This window comes from Trematomus bernacchii, unplaced genomic scaffold (assembly GCF_902827165.1).
Source record: "Trematomus bernacchii unplaced genomic scaffold, fTreBer1.1, whole genome shotgun sequence".
Lineage (NCBI taxonomy): Eukaryota > Metazoa > Chordata > Actinopteri > Perciformes > Nototheniidae > Trematomus > Trematomus bernacchii.
This window is the reverse complement of record NW_022987772.1, coordinates 103,050-129,075: the sequence shown is the minus strand read 5'-3', so window position 1 is coordinate 129,075 and position 26,026 is coordinate 103,050. Positions and strand designations below refer to the sequence as shown.

Below are 26,026 nucleotides of genomic sequence, written 5' to 3'. Positions count from 1 at the left end.
ACAAATAAATAAAAACAAGGATAATTGTGTGTTATTGTTGAGTAAATAACAGTGTGTTATTTAGAAAAGAATAACAAATTAGAACGAAAAAAAGATTTAAAAATACAGATTTCAGTATTCTGAGGCTCTGAGCCACATTTCTTTTCCTCACGGACGGCAAAAAAAGTCAGACATTATACGATTTAAAATAAAAACAATAATCGTGGCTTGATATTGAGTAAGTTTATGTTTTTATGAACCCCACAGCTTCCGGTCTTCCAAGACCCGACCGGACAAAAAGACGTGTTGCAGGCTCGAAACACACTACCAATATGAATACATTGCTTTTAAAATCGTTCTGTGTGACACGAAAAAAAGGGGAAAATCGTGTTGGTGAACACAAATCAATAGATTACATTTCGTGACTATAACACGAAATGCCGTGAGACTGGGTTGACTTATCATTAGCCCATTTTAAGCTACATATTGTTTTCCCGGGGGAACCCTAACCCTCTTCGGGGTCATATTGGATACATACTGTACAACCAACACCATCTACCCCAAAGCAAAACCCTAACATTTGGCTATTGTGCATGTGAGGAGGCACAGAAGTTCAATAACACATAATGAACTTGAATCCTAGTATTATCTCCTGATTTTGCAATAGAAAGCATTTGTCACAATTATTGTACAACATTGGGACTTTTGCCAGACCCTAACTAAATGAATAAGGAGATGGCCTGAGTATGTATGGGCCCCTACTGGAAGCGGACAACAATATATCCTTTCTTTTTGCTTCAATTTTTCTTCCATAAAACAGTAACCCCAAACTCTTTAAATGTTTTTAAATTGCACTATAATAGTAGCAAAGAACGTTGATCAGAGGATCAAATATATCTGCATATTTGTATACTTAATATATACTTTAATACTTTTTCATTATTTGTTATGACTTTTAATTATGCAGCATTATATTTAAAAGCAGATTCTTAAAAAAACACTTCAGTATAGACCCAGTACAATTGGATTGTTTTGTCTCCAACTCGACAATTTAAAATACACCAAAACATTCAGATATTTAAGCAATAGCTCACGACAGGCCGTGGTATATGGTCTTCGCGTCGGGCCGAACAACGCCCCTTAGCTGTGATATAATGAACATATATCACGGCCTGAAGTGAGCTATTGCTTTTATAAAATGGTTACCAAGTGTGGCAATATGAAAGAAAAATACACACTCCAATTTAAATAGTTTTTATTAGTAAATAATGATGTTCAAAATAAAATAGTCCCTCCGTTGCCTTCTGCACAAAACATAGTGCGAGGTGGTTGCTACTGTATGCAACAAAACTAACAGCTAGCGAACATATTAGACAGAGAGCGTTGATCGATTATTTGGCTATTTATTTAGAGTCAGTTGTATGTTGCCATTTATTGTGCACCCACTGAAAAACTGTCCAGCATCAGTAGAATGGCTTACGAGGTTACTTGTATAGGTTGAGGTTGTTCTAGGCTGTTGCTTGGCATGGCGAGAATATTGCTCCACTTTCTCCGGTCCACGAGATTCGGCTTCCAGTAGCTCTGGAGAGCTTTCGCACCTGTGGCCACTGACGGTCATAGTTTCTCTGCTTTGTTTCAAGACCCGCATCAGAAAGCTTTTGAATGGTGGTACTTTTCCAGTTGTTCTACCTGCTCTTCACGTAGCTCTGCATGTCGTCGTTTAGGTGCTTTCTGGAGATAGGCACTGCTCAATCCACTCCTCCATAGTAAGGCCACCCCGGAGGTCGAAGTTAACCTTAAATGTTTCCATCTTGAGCTTTGTTAGTTAGTTAGTTTCGTAACGGACGTAATGTAACAGCTGTAACGGTTGTAGCTTTTCTCAGACGTGGAGGGATACTGACTTGTGAAAAGTAACTACAATTCTACCCGTGATATAGGCTCATTATATCACGGCTAAGAACCAATCAGATTGCTTGATTTGACTTGTCCGTTTTAAAATATATATTTTTTTCTTCTTCTTTTTATTAGTGCGAATGCTGTCCCACTATTGTTCTTCCAATCTTTATTCTTCCGCTTCTTATTTCAACCGAAACTTTGTCCGCTAACTACTTCAGCATACTTTCAGCTACAGAAACCATTCAAATATTAAAATGTTCAGCTCCTTCACATGTCCATGAGTATTCAGCTTTTTAAACTTTTTTAAAAATGTAACTCAATGGGAGGAACCTTCAAATCCTCGTTTAGCTACACCGTGCGCCAAATGCTACTCCTTCCACATACTTTCAGCTAGAGACTTCATTCCAACTTTAAAATGATCCCAAGAACTTCAGCTATATAACTTATTCTTCAGATTTTTGATATTTTTTACACCTTTTGAGATATTTAACTTAGTTTGGAGCTTGGTAAAGAGGCCTTCTTCAGATTGTAACATTAGTGTGTATTGCGCAGCTCGTTAAGGCTAGAGTGCTTGATGTCACACCTAGAGTTTTTGTGTTTCTGTTTGTGGGGTGAAGATCTGGAACAATTTGAGTGAGGAGCTAAAGGGATGTCCAAACATAAAACTATTCAAAAAGAGGTATAAAGACACAATTCTCACAAGGTACAGGGATGAAATTGCTAAACCATAACTGTTTATATTCTTGTTTTGTATTATATTTATGAATTTGTGTATGTGTGTTTTTGTATGTGTACATATGTATATAAATAAATATATAAAGACTATAAAGACTATAAAGATTTTGGTATTTGGTGTATTGATATCAGACAATGATACTACAGATTATTCAATTATTAATTAAATGTTTCGTTTTGTTATTGCATTCATTTGTATAGTACTGTATCATGTCTGTATCACCTTTTGTTTCATTTGTATTTTCTTTAGTTTTACACGCTCTAAAAAATAAATAAACTAAACTAAACTAGAGTGGAGGAGAGCTTGAAATATATATTATACTTTATTGGTGACGTATGGTTTTAGTTCAGAAGTTTGCAGTTAAAATATTCTGCTGCTTTTCAAAGCTTTCTTTTCTCTTCTTAATACACATTCATTCACTACTACTTACATTTAATATCTAACTCCTTCAGCTTACTTTCAGCTATAAACCATTAACTATTACATTATTCAGCTATTTCAGGACATTGAGGCTATACATTTAGTTGTTTATACAACAAAAGCTGTAACCATTTTGATTCAAATCATTTCACTTTTCTGCATTTCTCCGCCAAGTTCAGCAACACACTTACTTGGTTTTTGTAGCTAAAAGCAGCTACAGAGATTTTCGGCTAAATTCAGCAACAAAATGTACATAGTTTACAGCATTCACACGCATTTTCAGCAGGAAATGCATTTTCTAGTTTCAAGTTTTTCTTCAGAGTGTCAGATGAGGTCTGCACTCAGGGGCGGACTGGCCATCGGGACGTTCGGGACGAATCCCGATGGGCCGGTACTGAAGTGGGCCGCAATCTCCTCGCGGTATTTACTTGCGGCACCGAGGTGGGCCGCTCGGATAACTAGCCGTTGATAATTTACTTGCGGTACCGAGGTGGGCCGGCGGTACCGAAGTGGGCCGGTCGAGAGTCCCGGGCTGATTTGTAGTCCCAGTCCGCCCCTGTCTGCACTCCTCTTCAGCCCAGAGTTTGGTGAGCATCTCCTTGATGGTTGAGGGTTGTTCTTCCTGTTTCTCACAGACTGGATCTTCTGGCCCATCCTCTGCATCAGAGACTCTGCTGACAGCAGCTCCATGTCCTCTGACTCCCGCTGCTCCTGAAGGCTGTCTCTCAGCTCAGATCCAAAGCTCAGGCTGGAAGGATGTGGACCTCTCAGCTGTTCCAGTTCTTGCTGAAGAGCTGCGTTGTTCCTTCTCTCAAACTGGATCTTCTGGTTGAAATATTCCTGGTTGATGTTGTAAGCCACTTTGACCTGCTCAAATTCATGGTGGAGCTCCTTCTTCATGGTCCTTTTGATGTTGTTTTGAACCTCAGTGGCAATCATGAAGGTGTTCATGCTCTCAGGGTCGCAGGTCCTCTTCAGGCTCTCAAATTCATCCTGTATGTCCTTCTCTTTGGTGATGGACAATTCATTCCATTTCGCCTTACGGGCTAGCTTCTGTTTAGCCTCCTCCAGTTTCCTGCGTGTTTCCTGTTCTTCGTTCAGGAACCTCTTTGTGAGGTTTTTCTCACGAGCCAGCTCACGTCTAGTCTCCTCCAGTTCTCTGCTGAGCTCCAGCCTGGGGTTAGACTCCCAGCTGTTAGCATTAGCAGGCTGGCGCATGAGCGTAGAGTGCTGCTCTCGATGTCTGTGCCTCACATGCTCCATCTCCTCTAGCTGGAAGATTTGCTTGTGTAGATCTGCTGAAAATGTATTACCTCTCTGAAGGAAAATGGTTTGTGCAGACTCAGAACCTGGGTCCTATTTGCAAACTAGGACGGAATGCCCTGTGATGTCATGCTGATGTCATGAGCAGATCAAAGCATTCAGAACACATGATGTCATCGGTGCACCAACTAGGACGGAATGCCCTGTGATGTCATGCTGATGTCATGAGCAGATCAAAGCATTCAGAACACATGATGTCATCGGTGCACTGCCAACATTCTATGACATCCCTATGGAAACATGAAATAATTGCAAAGAACGAGTGCTTTGAAAATGTGTTCTCTCTCTGATTTGCTGTGTTGACTCGTATTGGGTCGTTTTTGAAGAATCTGCTTTATAAATATTTTGTATATTACATATAAAATCTGTGTCAATGCTGCATACTTTAAAGTTGTAACAAGTAAAGGATAGTTATGAAATTATTTTAAGATTACCTATTTGCCCTTGAAATGAATCACATAAGAATACAAAATAAAAATTGTGTAGAATAATTTGTACCACATGTCACAACTATTTTACTCTTATAATCAGGGGTGCACATCACTTTCTTAGTGAGTTACTCAAATGAGTACCAGGTGACAATGTTTGGTACTCAGGGCTGCCCACGCAAAGTTCTGTGTTCAGCCCCTCTGTTTCACGAACGTCGACGACGACGACGGGGGGTGTCGTGTCGGTGGGGGTGTGGTATTGAACGTCGACGGCAGGGGTGGGGGTGGGCGCTAGTGGAGCACTCGAGTGGAACTCACGCCGGAAGTTGTGGCACAATTTCGTTGTAGCCTACACACCGACGTTAACAGCAGCCCCGTCTGTGCGCACTGCGACCGGCTCTGTCGTCCAGTGATCGAAGCGCCTTCTGGAAATGCTTCACAAGTCCGCCGGTACGCAAATGCGCTTAGTGAGACAAGTGACGGTACGCATTTCAGATGTTTGCCGTGCATGCGTACCTGCGTACCAGTTATGTGCACCCCTGCTTATAATAACTACTCCCCACGCCCCCTCTGAGAGATATTTGGTTAAAAAGAACACAATGGTGCTCTAGGAGGAGATTCAGGTGATAAGGGGGTGGGGGGGTTACCTTGGTTGGTGCATGGCTAATGGTTACACAAGCCAAAAAATCGTTATGACATAATGTGGCCAACATCTGATCAGCTCATTTACAGACAGGTTTTTTTTATAAATGGATCAGGACAAAAAGAGAGAGAATCTTTTTTCCTGAAACGTTCAGAGTCTCTTTACACAGAGGGGACACATGGTTATCTATGAAGGACAGGAAAAAGTGGATTTTGCGTAATAGGTGACCTTTAAAGACTGACAATAGAAAAACACATGTTGCCTGCAAAACCATGTTGGACACTAAAAATCGATATTTCCAAAATTAAATGTCTAATCTACAAATGTTTGCAAGTTGATTTACGCACCACAACAAAGCAAATGGAGGCCTCTGGCTGGAGAGTTAAACACAGTTATAATGTTACTTTTAATTATAGCAGTAATTTAAAAGGGTTAAAAGGGTGTGTGTGTGTGTGTGTGTGTGTGTGTGTGTGTGTGTGTGTGTGTGTGTGTGTGTGTGTGTGTGTGTGTGGGTGTGTGTGTGTGTGTGTGTGTGTGTGTGTGGGTGTGTGTGTGTGTGTGTGTGTGTGTGTGTGTGTGTGTGTGTGTGTGTGTGTGTGTGTGTGTGTGTGTGTCTGGTTCTCACTAGGGTCTGTGGAGCTAAAGGATATGATACTATTAGGCAAAGAGCCTTAAAGGCTAAGAATAGTGAGTCAGGCTAAATCCATATAGTAAAAGCTCCCATCAGGCTAATGAGCTGAGTCTGGATCATAGTGTTCTGTCCAGTATATAGACTGGCTCATGAGGAAAGAAAGAGACAGGAACGTATTAGTAAAATAAATGAACACTAATGATACTGCCATATGCTGAGGCACTTTGTTGAACCTCTTGTGTTTATATAAATACTTTTATTGGATTCTCTTTATTTTTCACACTGCTTTTTTTTCATCCTCTCTGCATGTATGGTTCTTCTTATTATAATAATTTCTTCCTCATCCACCTTCTGGGTTTCAAACCAGGCACGAGTGATAAGAAGGTTAAGAGAATCATAGAAAACCGAAAAGCTGCGACTAATATTAGATCAGAAAATACTTTATTGATCCAAAATTGGGAAATGATTACTTCACAGCAGCATGTTTCATGGAAGCATATGAAACAAAAATACCCAAAAATATCATCATCACATTCAAATATAAGAATTCTAGCTATATATATATGTTTCAAATGCATCTATAAGGGCACAAACCATGTCAATGTTAATTTGTAAATTGCTGACAATTTTGGGTTGCAATAGTAAGATTTTAACTGTCTGTCTTTAGAGAAAGGTTAGCCTGCCAGTAGCCAATATGGTCTGTTAAGCGTTAAATAATGGGTTCGGCAAATTGGTAAAGACGCTTATTTGCTTACTTGTCGAGAGTCAGGAGATTATTAATACCACTCTCAATGATGTCTATAAAAGCCAAGAGACTGTTAGCGTAGCTTAGCATAAAGACTAGAACACAGGGAAACAGCTAGCCTGAACGTAACTTGCCAAAGTGTTAAAAATCCCTCCTGTGAGGTGAGAGCTATGAGCATGGACACAAACACAGTTAAGGAAAGTGAAATTAGAATTTCAGTCAGTGTGTTTAAGAGGTTTTTAAATATGCTTCCAGTCTTTATCCTAAGCGCAGCTAACTGTCTCCTGTCTCGAGTATTAGCTTACAGACCTAGAGTTGATCCTCTTAGCTTCCCTTCATCAAGAAAGTGAATAAGTGTATGTCCCTATATCTTGAAGTGCTTCTCTAAGAAGATGGCTTACCTGCAGGTAATCTCATTAAAGAGAGACTTATTATTTGTCAATAATTGATTTTCTCCGCTGCCTTAGATCCTTTGGGGCGAGTTGACACATTGTTCTTCTGCTATTTACCTCTGTGATTGAGAGTTGTACAGTATTGTACTGGGCACAAGTGTTTGTCCACCGCTTTAGGGTGAGAGCTCAATGAACCATCCTACCATGAAAAACATATTAACATTATCTCTGAACAGTAATTGTTACCATTAAATCGATAGAGGGTCCCACCATTTAATAAAGTTAGACTGAAGTCAATCCTCAAATTAAATACAAGGTTTAATCGATCAAATGTAAGTTAAAGGTTAAAGGGTCTTCGACTGCCTTCAGTGATTGTAATGTTATGTCTGTTTCCCTAATTCTTGTCTTAATATTGGTCCTCGTTGACGTTGCAAATGGAGCTGCTGTGATGGAACATTTCAGACTAAATCTGAGAGTAAAATATCATCATATCGTATTGTCTTGAAGTCGTGTGCTAACAACACCATTAACATTTAACAAAAATAAATCACAACCAATCTCACTTACAGAAAACAAGCACAAGTTACATGTTGCTACAATACAGAGTGAAATATGTTTTAGGTGTTTTGTCATTATAAATAAGGAGGGTAAAACCATGCATCCACTTTGAATCTGAATGAGTGAACATCAAGAGGTATGTCAAAGGTGTCCATTCACCATTTTCCAGGCATAAAAAAACGTTTCTAGTCAAAACACGTCTTCAGCCATGACGTGTCTGTGTCCTCAAACTCTGTACAACTGAGAGGCTTCACTTAGAAAATTCAGGTGCATCTTCCATTGTTCTGCATTTCCCACAACCGAAGAAATGTCCTCCCATTGAAAACAACACGATGCAGATTGATTCCTTCGAAAACCTCCCAACTTGAGCGTTTACCTGACACCAAAGTGAGAAGGCAGACTTTTACTGCCACTTTGTGTTCGTTATATATCATAAATCCTCTTTATAACGTCAGGGTTACTTCTCATTCCGATCAATGAACCAATCACAGGGCCCGATATCCAGTTTGAGCTGTTCCAACACCCAAGGGTCCTTCTCAGCCCCCTCCATGAACTCCTCCAAAGTAATCTGACCTAAGAGACACAGAAGGACGCACAATCTTAATTTGATCAAAGTAAAACAGCACAAGAAGAAAGATGGTTGTGTTATAGTAAACTTACTGTCTTTATTCTTGTCCACCGAGTCAAATATTCTGTCACAAATTCCATCAACGTCCACGGAGACGTCCCGTTCGTCGTGTGTCCTTATCTTGGTGATAATCTGAATTGAAACAGGGAATAAACACACTTGTTTTTCAAAGGTCTAAATAAAAGTTGAGCAGTAATTCACAATCAATTATGTAACGTAGGAAATAATAACAAGAAGCAACAAAATACACACACACACACACACACACACACACACACACACACACACACACACACACACACACACACACACACACACACACGCACACACGAAATCCTAATTACAACAACTGAATACTCACTGTGACAATGTGTCTCACTTCCTGTCTGTCCAGGCAGCCGTTTCCATTTCTGTCATAAACTTTAAACGACCACCTCAATTTGTCTTCTAGTTTCCCACGAAGGACAAGATGAATAGCTGCCACGTACTCCATGAAGTCCAAATGACCGTCCTGAGGAAAAACAGGATATATCAGTCACACAGAAACTCATAAAATGTTAAATGAAAAAAAGCGATTAGTCAACATCACTTTATCCAGCAATGCAGCAAAAATAATGTCTATTTATATCAATACCACACACTCAAGAAGACACTGTTACATTACATGGTTTGTGTCGAAGGATCTGAAAACATTGTCCATGTATGCGGATTCTTCTTCCGTGGATTTGCTGTTTATTCCGAATATTTTCTTGAATTCGTGCAGGTGCAGGTTTCCACTCGGACAATCGCTGGCAAATTTGCGGTAGAGTTCCTGCATGTGTTGGAGAGTCACCTCCTTATCTAAGTTACTCAGTCTTTGACCCATATTTTAAGTGAAAAAGCAGCAAAATTAAGTTAAAATAAAGGAAATCCTAAAGACAAGTTGTAATCCACATTCTTCCCCGTGCAGTAGACATCATTCATCTGCAGACGACCCACCGCGGGCTATTCGAAGTTGACCTGCAAAACAAATCCAATTGACTCTGTGACCTTTTTCAAATCCCTCATAAGAAAACCTTAATTCTTTAAACTCTGTTCTTCCAAAAAACATTACAACTCCATTGCTTTGAAGAAAAAGACAGACCAATCTTTACTGAGCATTAATAAATTAGCTTATAAGCAGCAGCCCCTTTGCCTCTTTGACAGGAACAGAGGTGTAGAAAGGAAAAATGCCACCGCTGAGCCCTCAACCAGATTAAAAACATTTGACGTCAAAGCCGTGAAGATTGTGGTCTGCACACCTTACAGTGCCTCATGCATGTAGTAATACATAAGAAAGCACTTCACTGATTAATGCTGCTGTCAAGAAACACACCCAAAAGCCCCCACTGTGCACCTGTTTTAACTGTATACAGTAATTCAGAACCAGGGCATTAATGTCCTAGGAGCATAGGATAACAGTTATTTATATAACAAATATGAAGTAAAAGTAAAAATGTGAAATAAAATATTATTGAAAAAAGATGTATTTAAATATATGAAGTTAAAGTAAACATGTGGAATAAAATAAAGAATACATTAAATAGGTTAAACATTTTTTAATTAACATAAAAACTTAAAGTAAACATGTGGAATAAAAGGATAACATTGGTTGAAATAGAATAAAATAAAAAAGTTTAAAAATATTTTACTTAACATAAATAAGTAAGTAGAAGCAGGATAAAATGAATAAAAATGTAATACAAATATTGAAATCAGAAGCTTAAGAAACAATGTGGAATAAAACAATTATTGAATACAAATATTTTTACATAACAAGTTAAAGTAAAACTTTGCAGTAAAGGGAGATTTTCTTTTTTAAATGGAATACAAATATGTATATAGACATAAGAATGTCAAATAGAAAAGTGCATTCAAATATGACGTTTTTTTAGTTTCCAATTGATTTCTACGTAAATTGAAGCTAAGAAGAATCTTCCTTTGGGCAGATTTACACTTTGTATGCAATTTCTGATGTATTTATTAGAGCATTTTCCCATGGTAATGGTGTCCACTACACCAAGGAATATACTGCTAGTATTAAGATGAACCACTGAGGCTGTCAAATTCATATTGCATGGGACGAAAACCAAGACGAAAACGTTCTGACGCTTCGTCGATGCCGTCGTTATGCAGAAGTGGGCGTGGCTAAATGCCAACTGGGTTGGAGAAATGCAACATGGAAAAACGACAGACGCTTCCGGGATCTGTCACTGTGACAGAACTGCGCATGCGCACTTCTCCTTCCAGTTGTCTGTTGACAAACGTGACCCAGGAATATCTCTGCAATTTCGTCGCTAAGTGGAATAAAAATGCATTTTACCGGGATTTCCTCAACGTTGTGAGGTGTTGGGTGGATCCTTCATGAAGTTGTGAATCCGGTAAGCACTTAAAAGTGACATTTAATGGGTTAAATCTTGCTTGACCGAGCTAATTTCTCAAGTGGACAGTCAAAGATGCTAGCTAAATTAGCATGTCAGCAAGATAAAGTTAGCTAGCTGGATTAACGTCAGCTATTTCTGGTATTTTTGAAAATAACTGCCCGACTTTCTCGGCGATGCCTACCCCAAATCATGAGGCCCTTTTCTGGGGGCAAGTGTGATGCATTTGTGGTTTAAATGAGCCGTGGTACGGGTAAATAAGTCGGGCAGTATAGCATGTTGGAGGTGCAAGCTAGCACATTAGCAAACGTCGGTTTGAAATGTGATTTAAAGCGATATTATTTTAGTTTTTTAATGCAAATAATTATATAAACATAAGGATTTCAAGTACCAATGTGCAATAAAAGAATACAATAACATTGAAATTAATATATATCCTTAATACGTTTAAGTAAAAATGTGCTCCTCTTTTGCTAATCACAAATAAGTGAACTCATCTTGTGTAAATGAATTGCATAAAGAGTGAGGATTACATCGCTCATTCATTTAAATGCATCATCAGTCCTACTCTTTGGAGACTTAGCCACATCTGCTTTTTATTATGTTAACCATAAAATCACTAATATTCATGAATCTGTACATTATTTGACATTAAATGTCCTCCAAGCTACAAGCTAACACTCATGTGCAACTGTTTTAGTCACAGGGTAATGTAGAATAAAATAATAAAATAAAAATAGTATAGCATATTTTTCCAAACACAAGAAGTTAAAGAAAACATTTGGAATAAAAAATAAAAATAAAAATATTTATATAAACCCAAATAATCTGCTAATTTAAAATAAATGAGTCCCCATAAGAAGAAAGCTTTATTTGTATAGCACTTTTCATACACATGATGTGTCACATAAACCCAAGATGAACCGAAAACAAGAAGTTAAATACAGGTCAGACGTCTATACCCTTTTTGCACACATGCAGCACACATGATATATAAGATTTAAAGGAAAACAAGGAGATAAAATAGTCAAGAGAATATATCAGTACTCGATAAAGTAGTTAATTTATCAACCATAACAGCTTCTGTTGAGCTTGTGTGCTTGTTATTTTCATAACTAAGTAAGCTCATCTTGTGTGTGTGTAATAAATTGCTTCAAGTCGTTTAGAATCTCTGGAAATATACCAAATATCCACATTGGTTTTAAGTGTTATGCAGCTGAGGACCAGTCTGACCTGATTTATCTGTATCACGTGGGTACGGCTAAGTGAATTGGCTGGTAATGCACCCCGTCTGTGTTTTAACAGGCCTCAAGTCACCAGTGTAATCTCCTGGTTGTTTGGATACTGGCTACAATAATTACCCAGAGCCACACCTGTCAGTCAGCCTGCTTTTAAACATGGTTGTGTTTTCCAGCTGCTGTTATTTAGCCTGAACCCAGCTCTACACAGTGTGTAGTAAATGCTTTATGGTCATGTCTCGGTTTGGCCTACATCCCACACTTGAATGACTTGATGATCTGACCTGAAAGCCTGTGCTCCTTCTGCCATTATCTGCTGGCCTAGTGAGCTTGTAAATATTTTAAACACAGAGATAGCGCAGTCTTATATTGCCTGCAATGGAAGAACAGCTCATTTAATGGCTATTTAAAACGCAGCGTCAGTCTTTTAAGAGATTGTACCATTCTCTGTATTATCCTCTGTATTATTATCCTCTGTATTATACTCATACCACCATTCAGCATGTATCATATGTGTCAATGATTAAAATTACACATGTTCATGATTAGATGCATTTTTTTAACATATAATGTCCTGGATCTACAACATGACAGAATTGTAAAGTGAAATAAATACTAAACCAGTTTATTTTTAAAAGGAATTTGCATTATTAATACACCACATCAAAAACATTTGACATAACATAAACCCAGTAACATTAAATATAGTTGAAAAAACTCCAAAACCAATCATAAATGTAGAATAGAAGAAAATACTAAGAATACATAAATACAAATTATACAATGAAAACCGTGACAAATACAAGCTGTGAAGTTCTTTTAAAGTTGTACTTGTATGTGGAAATGTGCAATATTGTATCGGGAATGTGCAAATAATTGAATTTTTACGGATTCTAAATTATTTATTTACTGTGTGTTTTTAAGGTCTAAACTGAAACCATGCTGAAATGGTTTTCCGCTGAAGAGGGAGAGCCTGGATCTGCAGTGAGTATACCTTCTTATCTTATTATGTACATGTTTGTAGCCAAATATTTCCATATCTGATTGAAATGGTTTGTTCTTCAACTAAGCTCACTGAAGAACAAACTTAAGTGCGTTTCTGAAATTTCAACAAAATGTTGCTATGGTCATGACTCATGAGTTTGTGGAATTGTTTCACACTCTGTTCCTAATCACAGCGATTCCTCAACTTAAATTTAATGCAGAGGAGACCATGGGACCATTGATTTAAGTCAGTACTGACAGTGAGAACATTACTCAGCCCTTTTCAGCTATAATATCATGTTACAGTATCTTGCAACCTAACTGTAATTAGCTCAAAGGAAACCCAGCCAAAGCTTTGCAGTGTGTTTCATGTCCAGATATCTGCTGAGCCCGGGACTTTGTCTGAAACAACCTCACTTCCTGTGTGGGGGGGGTCGCCGCTCCAGACTTAATCCCACTGCACCCTCATCCTATTGAATCTACCTATAGAGTCACGCCTGGAGAGGTGCAGTGATGACGTATTTTTGTAGGCTGACCCTGAAGGCAGCATCTCTCTGGTTCCCTCCATGGATTTTGGATTATTGCAGAAAATAATCTTTCAAACAAACGTTTATGATACTTACAACAAGTTTAGTTCAGCAGGATAATCTCTACATATTAACACCACTTTGCGATTTTTGAAGTAAAAAGCTAACGTTAGGCTATAATGAAACGAGAGCACGGTCACATGACTTCACGTCACCGCCGCTAAGCTAAAGGTGGCTATTGTTGGGCTATAAAGGAAATACAGCCCGGTCACATGACTTCACGTCACCACCGCTAAACTAAAGGTGGCTAATGTTGGGCTATAAAGGAGCTACAGCACGGTCACATGACTTCTCAACACCACCGCTAAGGTAAAGGTGGCTAATTTTGGGCTATAAAGGAACTACAGCACGGTCACATGACTTCTCAACACCGCCGCTAAGCTAAAGGAGGCTAATGTTGGACTATAAAGGAACTACAGCACGGTCACATGACTTCACATCACCACCGCTAAGCTAAAGGTGGCTAATGTTGGGCTATAAAGGAACAACAGCACGGTCACATGACTTCACGTCACCACCGCTAAGCTAAAGGTGGCTAATGTTGGACTATATAGGAACTACAGCACGGTCATATGACTTCACGTCACCACCGCTAAGCTAAAGGTGGCTAATGTTGGACTATATAGGAACTACAGCACGGTCACATGACTTCACGTCACCACCGCTAAGTTAAAGGTGGCTAATGTTGGACTATATAGGAACTACAGCACGGTCACATGACTTCACGTCACCACCGCTAAGCTAAAGGCGGCTAATGTTGGGCTATAAAGGAACTACAGCACGGTCACATGACTTCACGTCACCACCGCTAAGCTAAAGGCGGCTAATGTTGGGCTATAAAGGAACTACAGCACGGTCACATGACTTCACGTCACCACCGCTAAGCTAAAGGTGGCTAATGTTGGACTATAAAGGAACTACAGCACGGTCACATGACTTCACGTCACTGCTAAGCTAAAGGTGGCTAATGTTGGACACTTGTTAGCAACCGCCATTTTTAAATACACCAGTGGGGTATTTACTGATGTGTTTTATGTCGTAGAATAAAAATCTCTTCAGCTAGTGTTAACCACAGACATTATTTCAGGCTAACAACAAAAAACACATTAAAAAAAACCATTGACTTCCAGACCAGGGGACAGGAAGTGCTAAAATGTTGACTCATTTCACAGCATTACGACTTAACTATTGTTGCTTTTACAACATATTACAAACATAGATTTGAAGGCTAATCCTCAGTAACGTTGACATATTGATGATAGACTAAGTGAGTGAAGTAAAATAATAATAGCTAGAAAAGCCTTTTAAATGTAGAAAATGACATCACTTTACTTTAATACACCTTAAACCAGGAAGAGACAACACTCCTGTCATATTACAATAAATGGCGGTGCGTGCAGAAGCAGCATCTTGGCTCTCATTCTGTTTTTTATATATATTATAGTGTGTCTTATTTCTAGCGGTAAAGTCGTGACCTTTAACACTTACAATCGAGCTCAGTTATTTTTCATATTTGTGTCTTTTCTCCAGTGAGAGATAAGATACTACTTTATTGATCCCAATTTGGGAAATGTTTGCGTTGCAGCAGCATAAAAAGACATGGCATTGTACAATACAAATTAAAAAGACTAGAAATAAACCAAAAAGTAGAAAATATACATGTTGAATTTACAAATTAGCAATAACAGAATATAAAGCAAGCAACAACATTTCTTTATACCAATGCGTGATGACAATAAAGATAATCTGATTCTATCCCAAATCTAAGACGGTTTCTTATCTCTTGTCATGATATTGATATTAAATCGATATGTTGTTGTCCCCCCCCCAGAGTCCCGGCTCTCCCCGAGGAGCTCCTGCTGGAGGAGGAGGAGGAGGAGGAGGTGAAGAGGTTCCTGTCGAGGAAATGGCAGAGCGTCTCTCCCAAACAGAGCTGCTGGTCACTCAGCTGAAGGAGATGATCCGAGAGAAAGATGCTTCACTCCGCTCCAAAGACGACCAACTAAAGGTGAGGACACTTCCCCCCCCCCCCCCCCCCGCTCTGTCTTCATGAGGCCTCTATCAAACAGGGTGCTGATATTTAAAGACAGTAAAGCAGTGTTGAAAAGCACAGTGTCATGTTCGACCTGTTATAACACCCAGACACTCAGACACTTTTTCACGCTGCTACGGACAGTCTTGCACTAATGTACATTACCCCAAGATATTGAAGTGACTGTTTTTTCATCTTAATGTGTGCACATGTATAAATGTGTCTGTTGATATAGGATATACACATATTCTTTACATATTCTTTACATATTTTTTACATATTTTTATTTTTATATTTGGGATTGTGGGAAACGGTATTTCGATCTCTCTGTCTGTACACACAAACAGAAAGATTGACAAAGTTGACTTTGATAAAAAAATTATCATTCAACAGCTGATTGAATTTTTGTATCATTTATAATCACCTTTTTAGTAACTTATGTTTTCAAATAAAACATGTAGTGAAGTAAAAGAACAACAGTTGCCTCCTAAATGTAGGCAAGTAGAAGTTTAAAATAGCATCAAATAAAAATACTCAAGTAAAGTACCTCAGAATTGTACTTAAATACGGTACTTGAGTAAATGTACTTTGTAACTTTCCACCACCTTTCTGTGCTAAATAGAAGCCAGTGATTATGTAATCCATGAGTTGAATTCCTCCTGCATTTAGTTTTTAATATGTGTCTCATTTGATGTATATTATCTATATTATATATTTTAAAACTCTTTATGAATATATACTTAAAACATGAGCTCTGCAAAAGCAATAATCCCAAGCACGGCGGTTCCTTTTGGTTTTAATTATGGAGCTTCTGATTACATTAGTCACTGTTTGTTTATCATATTGATTCTTTTTCTGTACTAAAAGCAACATGTGAAGCCCACGTGAGGAGGATTAGTTTCTGACTGATCCACACACAGCTGGTCACATGAGTTCCTGCTGCTGTTAGTCACCGACTGAGATCATTTGGTTAAAAAAAACCTGCATCTAGTTAACTATTAAACTCCCAAGGTGAAGTCTGCTGCACAATAATAACGAGAGGAAGGTGAGATTAGATTTCCAGATGTGATAAAAGTATTTGTTTGGTGTGAGGTGTGCTACCAGGAACTGAAACTCCACTATAACCTTCATCATATTTATAGCGACAGCAGGAAACAAACAAAGTCGCTGAGAGGCTGAGGCCGGACCTGTTTGATATTGTATGACACGCTAAAAAAGAGTAATGGCTGAGATCAAAACTTTGTTGAATTGGAATGTAGTTTAATGAATAAAACGCGGTGATCAGACATTGTAATAATAATGATCAAAGCAATCATACATCTTGCGGTCAACAAAAAGTACAACGGCCCTGTGTCACCCTCTCTTCCACACACACACCTCACGCAGGTGGACAGGATTATAATGAGTGCTGCCCATATCCATGTGACCCAAGCCAACCAATCAATAGTGATCAAACAAATATTAAATTATTAAAACAATTAAAACAAAACGCATTACTATATGTTTCATGGCTCCTACAATATTATTTTAAAATCTCTGTCAAAGGACATGTTTGCAGCAAAAATGAACCTCAAATGTTCTTATAATGATCGATGAACTAAGTCTTCATGCAAAGTCAGTTTTTCCATTAGCCGATATTTACCGTCTTTGAACGAGAAAATCTGTTAAAATCCTACAATTTAAGTCTCATAATGAAGTCATAATGCTTGGTGAAAACAATTCCCCCTGTGCACGATTTATAATAAAGATGTTTTGTTGTGACCCAGGTGGAGAAGGAGGCCTGTGAATCCAAACTGTCGAAGCTGCGCCTGCAGAGCAAAGCGAAGGTGACGTCTCTAAACGTTCAGCTGGAGGAGCTGAAGAAACAACATGGAGGCCAGGGAACGCCAACACACGGCAAAAAGGTTCGGAAAATCTGATCATCAAACTACATTTGATCAAAAGTAGTATATATAACTAAAGGGTGTTGTTTTTGGGTTGGACATTCTGGACTAGCTGACACAGAGTAATATGCAAATCTGAGTTGTGTCGTGTTTCTGGTCAAATGAAATCCAATGTTTTCCTGATTTATTTTATCAATGTTTTCTTCTTGTGTCCCTGCAGGGCTCGTCAGAAGGAGAGCAGGCGAGTCGGGGGAAGATCGTCCTGCTGAAGAAGAAAGTGGAGGAACTGGAACATCAGCTCGCAAAAAGACAGGAGGAACTGGAGAAAAAGGTAATGTGTCCTCGTAAGATAAACCTTTATTAATTCTCACAGGGAAATTCAGGTCACAGAGCAGCAACCGGAATAAGAGACAAGGAAACACAAGATATGACAGATACACTTAGGGATATTAGAGAGGTCTTATGTTGGGGTTTTCCCTTTCCTGTAGTGTGTTATAAAGGTTTTTTGTGCATGAAAATTGTCTGCAAAGCTACAATCCCAAAATTCCCTCCTTGTCCCGGTAGAGCAGGGGTGTCAAACTCAAGGCCCGGGGGCCAAATCCGGCCTATGACTTCATTTTCTGTGGCCCCACAAGAGCTCTGAAAGAATATAATATGTTTATTATACAGTTACATTCCACTTTACAGAAGCACGTTGCCCATAAACTACATGTCCCACAATGCATCTCAAATTTGACTTATTTCTCAGAATTTGACTTTTTTTCCAAAATGTCACTTTTTTTTCTTCAAAATGTCACTTTTTTTTGTAATTTAGACTTTTTTTCCAGAATTTGGCTTTTCTTCTTAAATCATTTTGTGAAATTCTCACTGAAGAGACTTGCAATTATTTGCCCTAGACTTCTGCTTTCAGACGTAGTTAATTATGAAGTTATTACCCTATCCGATAATAATCCAATGCACAGGCAATAATGTAATATTATACATTATTTTATATATATTAAATATATATATATATATGTATATTTATATAGTCTTAAAGTTACAAACGGCCCTTTTAAGTGCAACCATAACGCTGATGTGGCCCGCGATGAAATTGAGTTTGACACCCCTGCAGTAGAGGAACAAAATACTAACTAATGAAAAGTAACAGTATAAATAACAACTGCATCTCCATTTACTCTAGCACGGTAAAAGATATACATTAACTCACAATGCATTATTATTTCTTATCTCCTTTCCTTTCAGATAATACAAAATATGCACATGTTTTAGCAGCTGTTCTTGTTACATTTTGAGATGTTTTTCGAGGAGTTCTTCCTAGTCCTCGAGAGGTTTATCTGCCTTTTGTGTGTAAGGTTTGTAGGTTTGATTAACTGAGGTTTCCCCAGGTGTTCATTGTGTTCTGTGACTGATTTCCTGTAGAGTAAGGAGGTGGAGTTTCAGCGGCAGCGAGGCGAGGAAATCGACATGATGCTGACGGAGAAGGACAGGAAGCTGGCAGAAAAAGAGGCGTACATCGTTCACCTGCAGTCTGCTCTGTCAGGAGATCAGCCCATCACACCTGCACCACAACAACAGGTATAACAACTCGCACAAATGGGCTGTGAACACCAGCCAATGCCAGAAGCATTATATGTAGTATAGTTTGTTTCTCCTTGTTTTTAATACCATTTTATTGCAAATGTTTTCTTCTGTTGAGATTAAGAGAGAAGAAATTACAGAGGATACACTGTTCCTATGTATTCATTCATTTATTTACAACACAATGCTTTAACGCATGTTTATCCAGGGTGCCTGAGGATATTAAATCCATCTTATTTAAGTCTTAAAGGTGGGGTAGGTAATTCACTTCAGAAACACTTTTTGTTATATTCCATGAAATGCTCTTAACATCCCGATAGCAATGAATATATTAAATGCTTTGACAAAAAATGTCATCTGTGGAAGCCGTAGTACTGTAAAAAGCACGACCAATCATCTGAACCGGCCCGGCTAAAATAACTGGATGGCCTACCTGCCTGTCAGCCTTCCATCTGTGCACAAACTTATCTCGTGCCCTCATTGGTCATGTGCGCGTTCGTGTGTGTTGGAGGAGGGGCTCTGTAAGGAAGTCTGAAGGAAGGGGCAGATTTTTTCCGGTTGTGTAATTTCAAATTCTAGCGCACTCGAGCTGGTTTCTCCATTCTTACCTACCCTACCTTTAATATTGTAAGAAATATAATTCTCTATTTATTTAAATAAAAAATGTTTGAGTAAGATTTTAACCGAAAATAAAATGGAAAAATAAGTTTACAAACATAAATAGTAAGACTTTCATAAACCCAAGGATGCTTTTCTTTCTGAGTGGCATTTATTAAAACGTGTTTAATCTACTTTGCCTTGTGCTGCAGTTTCCCTGTTAATGCATACTTAATGCCGGGCGGTGCTTCTCCTCCTCAGGTGTCGGAGGAGGGCGGGGCGATGCAGGATCTGCAGCTGCTGGTGCAGAGCCTCACCAGGAAGGTGGGGGAGGCGGAGGAGCGCTACAGTCTCCTTCAGGAGCAGAGAGACAGCTTCAGAGAGCTGCTGGACTCAGAGAAGGAGCAGTACACTGAGAAGGAGAACATGTTCAAACAGAACGTAAGATACTCTTTCTGCTTCCGCTGTTTGATGCAGAGGGACATGGATTCATTATCATTCATTAGTTAGTTATTATGCTGCTGCAACGCAAACATTTCCCGAATTGGGATCAATAAATTACTTATCTATCCGTCTATCCATCTATCCATCTATCTATCTATCTGTCTGTCTGTCTGTCTGTCTGTCTGTCTGTCTGTCTGTCTGTCTGTCTGTCTGTCTGTCTGTCTGTCTGTCTGTCTGTCTGTCTGTCTACCCTTTTTAAACCGTGTTTTCAGCCTCAATATCGCATCAATGCTTTTAATTATTGGACATTTTAGTTTAACTTATATTATTATTTATTTATTATTGTTCATGTATTATTATAATTTTAGTATCTTTCATTTTTTTTATTTTAAATCGAGCAATTGTCACAACATTTAAATACCCCACAGATTAGTAGTCTGTTTCTGATTAATTGCATGCAGACAGTGTTGCCTTTGTTGTAGAATGTTGTTGTTCAGTATTTTGTTATTAGACGTGTCTCTCTCTTGTGTCTGATGCTCCCTGTGTTTGTTTCCAGATCCAGACCTTCAAAGACATCATCATTCAGAAAGATAACCTGCTGACGGAGATCAACCAGATCCACGAGCAGGAGCTCTTTAAGCTGGCAGCAAAATCTGACGCCAGCGCAGACATAGAGCAGGTAGAGACAACCACACTCATGACCTAATGAATCAGTGAGGAAACACTCAACTTACGTACTTTTCATGGCTTTATTGTAAGATGTAATTCTGTTTAAAGGAAACTATCAGTTCCTTACCTTGAAAGGTACTTCTGTGTTGCGATCACGTCTAGATCAGTCATCGTTATGTTGAACGTGAATACATTTACTTTGTAAGTAATTATGGGACATATTTCTTCTTTCATAGCAATTTCCCTTCATACTTTCTTGCCGTGAAATAGGTCTTAAATTCTATTCAAAGTGGTCTTAAAAAGGTCTTAAAAAGTCTTAAATTTGAGTTTGTGAAACCTGAAGGAACCCTGTTACTGTAGGCACATGTTTCTGTGTAATTCAAAGTTTAAACACTTCTTTTGTCTCCTGCTCAGCTCTTGAAGGCTCTCAAGCAGAAGCTCTATGAGAAGGAGGAGGTGCTGCTGGGAAAAACTCAGGTCATCGATGTCCTCCAGCAGGAAGTGGACGGCAGGGACCAACAGATAAAGGTCCTTAACATTTACTTTCCTCTTGGTGCACTGATCGATCTGATACTGACCAACATCACTGGATCAAATTTAGTAGACAAAGGGGTTTAAAGGTCCCCTATTATACTGTTTTTCATCAATATATTATAGGTCTCAGATATATACAGAACATGTCTCTGAAGTGTTTGGCTCCAAATACCAAACAGATCATTGCAGCATCCCATAATCCCCTCTGTTTCAGCCCTGTTTCAAAAGTGCTGATTCTCTGTCTGTTACTTTAGATGAAAATAAGGAGCCCCTCCCCACGCCCCTCTGAGAGAGATTTGGTTAAAAAGAACACAATGGTGCTCTAGGAGGAGATTCAGGTGATAAGGTGGGGGGGGGGGGGGGTTACCTTGGTTGGTGATTGGCTAATGGTTACACAAGCCAACACATCGTTATGACATCATAAAGTGGCCAAAATCTGATCAGCTCATTTTCAGACAGGTTTTTATATAAATGGATCAGGACAAAAAGAGAGAGAATCTTTGTTCCTGAAACTTTCAGAGTCTCTTCACACAGAGGGGGGGACACATGTTGATGTAGAAGAGACATGAAGAAGAGGGGACACATGTTGATGTAGAAGAGACATGAAGAAGAGGGGACACATGTTGATGTCGAAGAGACATGAAGAAGAGGGGACACATGTTGATGTAGAAGAGACATGAAAAAGAGGGGACACATGTTGATGTAGAAGAGACATGAAGAAGAGGGGACACATGTTGATGTAGAAGAGACGTGAAGAAGAGGGGACACATGTTGATGTAGAAGAGACATGAAGAAGAGGGGACACATGTTGATGTAGAAGAGACATGAAGAAGAGGGGACACATGTTGATGTAGAAGAGACATGAAGAAGAGGGGACACATGTTGATGTAGAAGAGACATGGAAAAGAGGGGACACATGTTGATGTAGAAGAGACATGAAGAAGAGGGGACACATGTTGATGTAGAAGAGACATGAAGAAGAGGGGACACATGTTGATGTAGAAGAGACATGAAGAAGAGGGGACACATGTTGATGTAGAAGAGACATGGAAAAGAGGGGACACATGGTGATGTAGAAGAGACATGAACAAGTGCATTTTGCATAATAGGTGACCTTTAAGATAAGATATACGCTATTGATCCCAAATTGGGAAAGGTTTCCTAACAATAAGTAAGTACATGTGACTTATATCAGAATTTAAAGGGGATTATCTTTGCAGTTATAAAAGAGGTATCATTGAACACAAATAAACAGAGGACTTTACATTTACAGTATGGAGTATGAGGAATGGCTTACATCATGTTCGTTAATACAACGCCTAGTATCTATAGGATGAGATCCAGATACTTTCCTCTCCTGATAAATGTAAAAGGCATTCCTCTTCAAATATGTAGAGAAATGAAACTACCCAATCAATAATAATAATAAAAACAATAATAATAATAGTCTTTATTTATATTGTATATTTTATGCAAGATGCAGCCCAAAGTGCTTTACAGAACAAGACTATATTTAAGCAATAGCTCACGACAGGCCGTGGTATATGCTCATTATATCACAGCTAAGGGGCGTGGTTCGGCCCGACGCGAAGCGGAGGGTCGACAACCCCCTTAGCTGTGATATAATGAGCATATATCACGGCCTGAAGTGAGCTATTGCTTTTATAAAACGGTTACCAAGTGTGGCAATATGAAAGAAAAATACACACTCTAATTTAAATAGTTTTTATTAGTAAATAATGATGTTCAAAATAAAATAGTCCCTCTGTTGCCTTCTGCACGAAACATAGTGCGAGGTGGTTGCTATGCAACAACACTAACAACAGCTAGCGAACATATTAGACAGAGAGCGTTGATCCATTATTTGGCTATTTATTTACATTAATGTGTATGTTGCCGTTTATTGTGCACCCACTGAAAAACTGTCCAGCATCAGTAGCATGGCTTACGTGGTTACTTGTATAGGCTGAGGTTGTTCTAGGCTGTTGCTTGGCGTGGCGAGAATATTGCTCCACTTTCTCCGGTCCCCGAGATTCGGCTTCCAGTAGCTCTGGAGAGAGCTTTCGCACCTGTGGCCACTAACGGTCATAATTTCTCTGCTTTGTTTCAAGACCCGCATCAGAAAGCTTTTGAATGGTGATACTTTTCCAGTTGGTCTACCTGCTCTTCACGTAGCTCTACATGTCGTCGTTTAGGTGCTTTTTGTTCTGGAGATAGGCACTCCTCAATCCACTCCTCCATAGTAAGACCCACCCCCCCCCCCCCCCCCCCCCCCCGGAGGATCTTAAATGTTTTTGCGGACCTTTTTGATTACAGATTTGAAAACATGGTTGCTTGCTTTAAAAGTAGCACAATTCATTATGTCAAACCTTGGAAAGTATCTAAATATCCCTGCCCTAATGCCAAAGGAACTGCACACTGAATATGTTTTTGCCGTTTGATGTCTATGTCTGGACCGTTGCGTAAAAAGGAGGGTTTCTGCCCCGTTACTTCTCCGCTGCTTTCTTGTTCCAGTTTGAAAAGCAAACTGCAGGCAGTTTGCTTTTCAGCCCAACTGTATACTGTTTATCTCAGACGCGGAGGGATACTGACTTGTTGTGAAAAGTAACTTACAATTCTACCCGTGGTATACGCTCAGTATACCACGGCTAAGAACCAATCAGATTGCTTGATTTTACTTGTCCGTTTTATAAACATGAACAAACAACAACAATGATTACAAATAAAGAGTACGGAACATTATTAAAAACAAACGGAAAGACCTTTGTGTTTCATCATTTTTTCCCCTCGTTGTCCTTTCTCCCCACAGGAGCTCACGGAGCGTCTCCGCCGGCTGCACGTGGAACGAGAGAGTCTGGAGTCCAAGATGGAGGCGGAGAAGCACGTGATGCGAGCGCAGCTGCGAGACCTGATGGAGAAGCAGCAGGCGGAGGTGCAGCGAGTGAAGGAGGAGCTCCAGGAGCAGATGGAGCAGAAGCAGCAGGAGATCAGGAGGTCTGCTGCACCTCCTACTCACAGAGAGGAGGAGGAAACAGGAAGTGATTCAGCCTCCAATCAGAGGATAGCAGAGCTGGAAGGTGGGTTAAAATACAAGAACAGTCATGAGACAGGATGGAGAATAGGGAATAGAGACATTAGATTCCTTTATTGTCACTACGCAGAGTACAGCGAAATTCCAGGCATTCCCAAAGGTGCAATCACACATAACAGACAGTATAAGTATCATTTGACAATACAAGCTAACAACGTTTAATATATAATATTTAAAGTGACAAAAAATTGGACCTATGATACATAGAACAGTACGCTTACAAAACATTACCATACAAATACAAGAACAATACGGTCAAGAATAGTGTCTGAGAATTAAGTTCAGACACTTAACAGATAGTATATCAAATATATATTAATAACACGTCTAGAATTGGAGAGAGTTCATGTGTTATACAGAAATATTAACCACTTTAAAACAGCAGACACAACAAACTAAGAAACTGCTAAATGGTCCAAAAGTGTTTTAATAAGTACGAAAATTGGTTTTAAAATAGAAAATATGTAATTAACACATATTTTTGACAAAGGAAAATAATTAAATTGCATTTCAGAGTAAAGTAACTTGTTTAAAAGTCTAATAACAAATGCTGCCTTAGCTGGAAGGTGGGTTAAAATACAAGAATATCATGAGACAGGATGGAGAATAGGGACTAGTGTCTGAGAATTAAGTTCAGACACTTAACAGATAGTATTTCAAATATATATTATTAACGCGTCTAGAATTGGAGGGAGTTCAGATGTGTTATACAGACATATGAACCACCTTAAAACACTTGACGCTAAGCAAATACACAACGACTAATCTAACACTAGCTGCTCAATGATCCAAAAGTGTATTAATAATAAGTATATCTTTGGTTTAAAATAGAAAATATGTAATAAACACATATTTATGACAAAGGAAAATAATTGAATTGCATTTCAGAGTAAAGTAACTTTTGTAAAAGTCTAGTATTAAATGCTGCCTTTACTTCCTGAAAGCTAAATGTACTTATTGAAGAATTCAACTGAAAATCTCTCAGGTTTTTTTAGGCTTTCATCGGAAAATATATGGATCAGTTCAAACTTCTAACTTCTGCTTTTAACTGCAAGAAGACCCTATACACAACATTTAATGGTAAATCAAATAAAGTGGTATTTTTTTATCTAAAGTAAAATAAAAAATCAAGGTTTTTTTAACCACCTTTTAGCTTTTAATCAAATATTCACCCAAGATAATTGTTGTGAACCTGATTTAATAAAAACAATCAGATGTATTTTTTGTAACGACAATGCATTTGAATCTGTTGGATGATTTTAAGACAACATGTTGATCTTCCTAAAGCTTTGATTATTATTATTATTCAATGTAACTTTCTCCCTTTGTTTTCTTTTTGCAGGCCGAGCCAAGAAGAAGACGGACGAGGCGAGCAGATCGGAGGCAAAGTTCCTGAAGATGAAAGCCTGGTCCAAAAATCGGATCAGGCAGTTGGAGGAGGAGCTGAAGAAAAGCCAGGTGAGAGGAAAAGATCACATGTTTAGATTATTTTACAAAAACGCTCTGATATTTATTTCTCTAAATGAAAATCCCCTCCAGATGTTAATAGGGCGACTAAAAGACATATGTTCTGTTATTCCAAAAGGCATTACACATATTTAATTTAGC

The 26,026-nt window shown here is 38.8% G+C and overlaps 2 protein-coding genes across 4 annotated transcripts in view; one reads left to right on the top strand and one right to left on the bottom strand.

Annotated features, from left to right (window-relative positions):
• Positions 1-8,133: 8,133 nt before the first annotated feature.
• Positions 8,134-9,244, bottom strand: LOC117497020 (guanylyl cyclase-activating protein 2-like). The gene is made up of 4 exons (XM_034148909.1): positions 9,044-9,244; positions 8,741-8,890; positions 8,412-8,511; positions 8,134-8,324 (listed from the first exon to the last, which is right to left on the bottom strand). The coding sequence occupies exons 1-4, from the start codon at positions 9,242-9,244 to the stop codon at positions 8,209-8,211; spliced, it is 567 nt and encodes a 188-aa protein (XP_034004800.1). The 3' UTR covers positions 8,134-8,208.
• Positions 9,245-10,636: 1,392 nt separating this feature from the next.
• Positions 10,637-26,026, top strand: part of LOC117497019 (golgin subfamily B member 1-like) — a 50,765-nt gene continuing 35,375 nt past the window's right edge. For all 3 annotated transcript variants that reach the window (XM_034148908.1, XM_034148907.1, XM_034148906.1), the window contains exons 1-11: positions 10,637-10,778; positions 12,941-13,000; positions 15,419-15,595; positions 17,386-17,523; positions 17,723-17,833; positions 18,925-19,080; positions 19,942-20,121; positions 20,681-20,803; positions 21,208-21,321; positions 24,137-24,404; positions 25,761-25,876. In XM_034148908.1, coding sequence (XP_034004799.1) covers positions 12,956-13,000; positions 15,419-15,595; positions 17,386-17,523; positions 17,723-17,833; positions 18,925-19,080; positions 19,942-20,121; positions 20,681-20,803; positions 21,208-21,321; positions 24,137-24,404; positions 25,761-25,876 — 1,428 coding nt within the window. In that variant the 5' untranslated portion in view covers positions 10,637-10,778; positions 12,941-12,955. The remainder of the gene's footprint in view (positions 10,779-12,940; positions 13,001-15,418; positions 15,596-17,385; positions 17,524-17,722; positions 17,834-18,924; positions 19,081-19,941; positions 20,122-20,680; positions 20,804-21,207; positions 21,322-24,136; positions 24,405-25,760; positions 25,877-26,026) is intronic.

Bases quoted from the DNA above. Each gene is read 5' to 3' on its own strand.
- LOC117497020 (XM_034148909.1), bottom strand. From the start codon at position 9,244: ATGGGTCAAAGACTGAGTAACTTAGATAAGGAGGTGACTCTCCAACAC. The intron at 8,891-9,043 runs GTAATGTAACAG...GTTTTTCCTCAG, and splicing joins GATCCTTCGACACAAACCAT to GACGGTCATTTGGACTTCAT. The intron at 8,512-8,740 runs GTGAGTATTCAG...GTTTCAATTCAG, and splicing joins AAGTGAGACACATTGTCACA to ATTATCACCAAGATAAGGAC.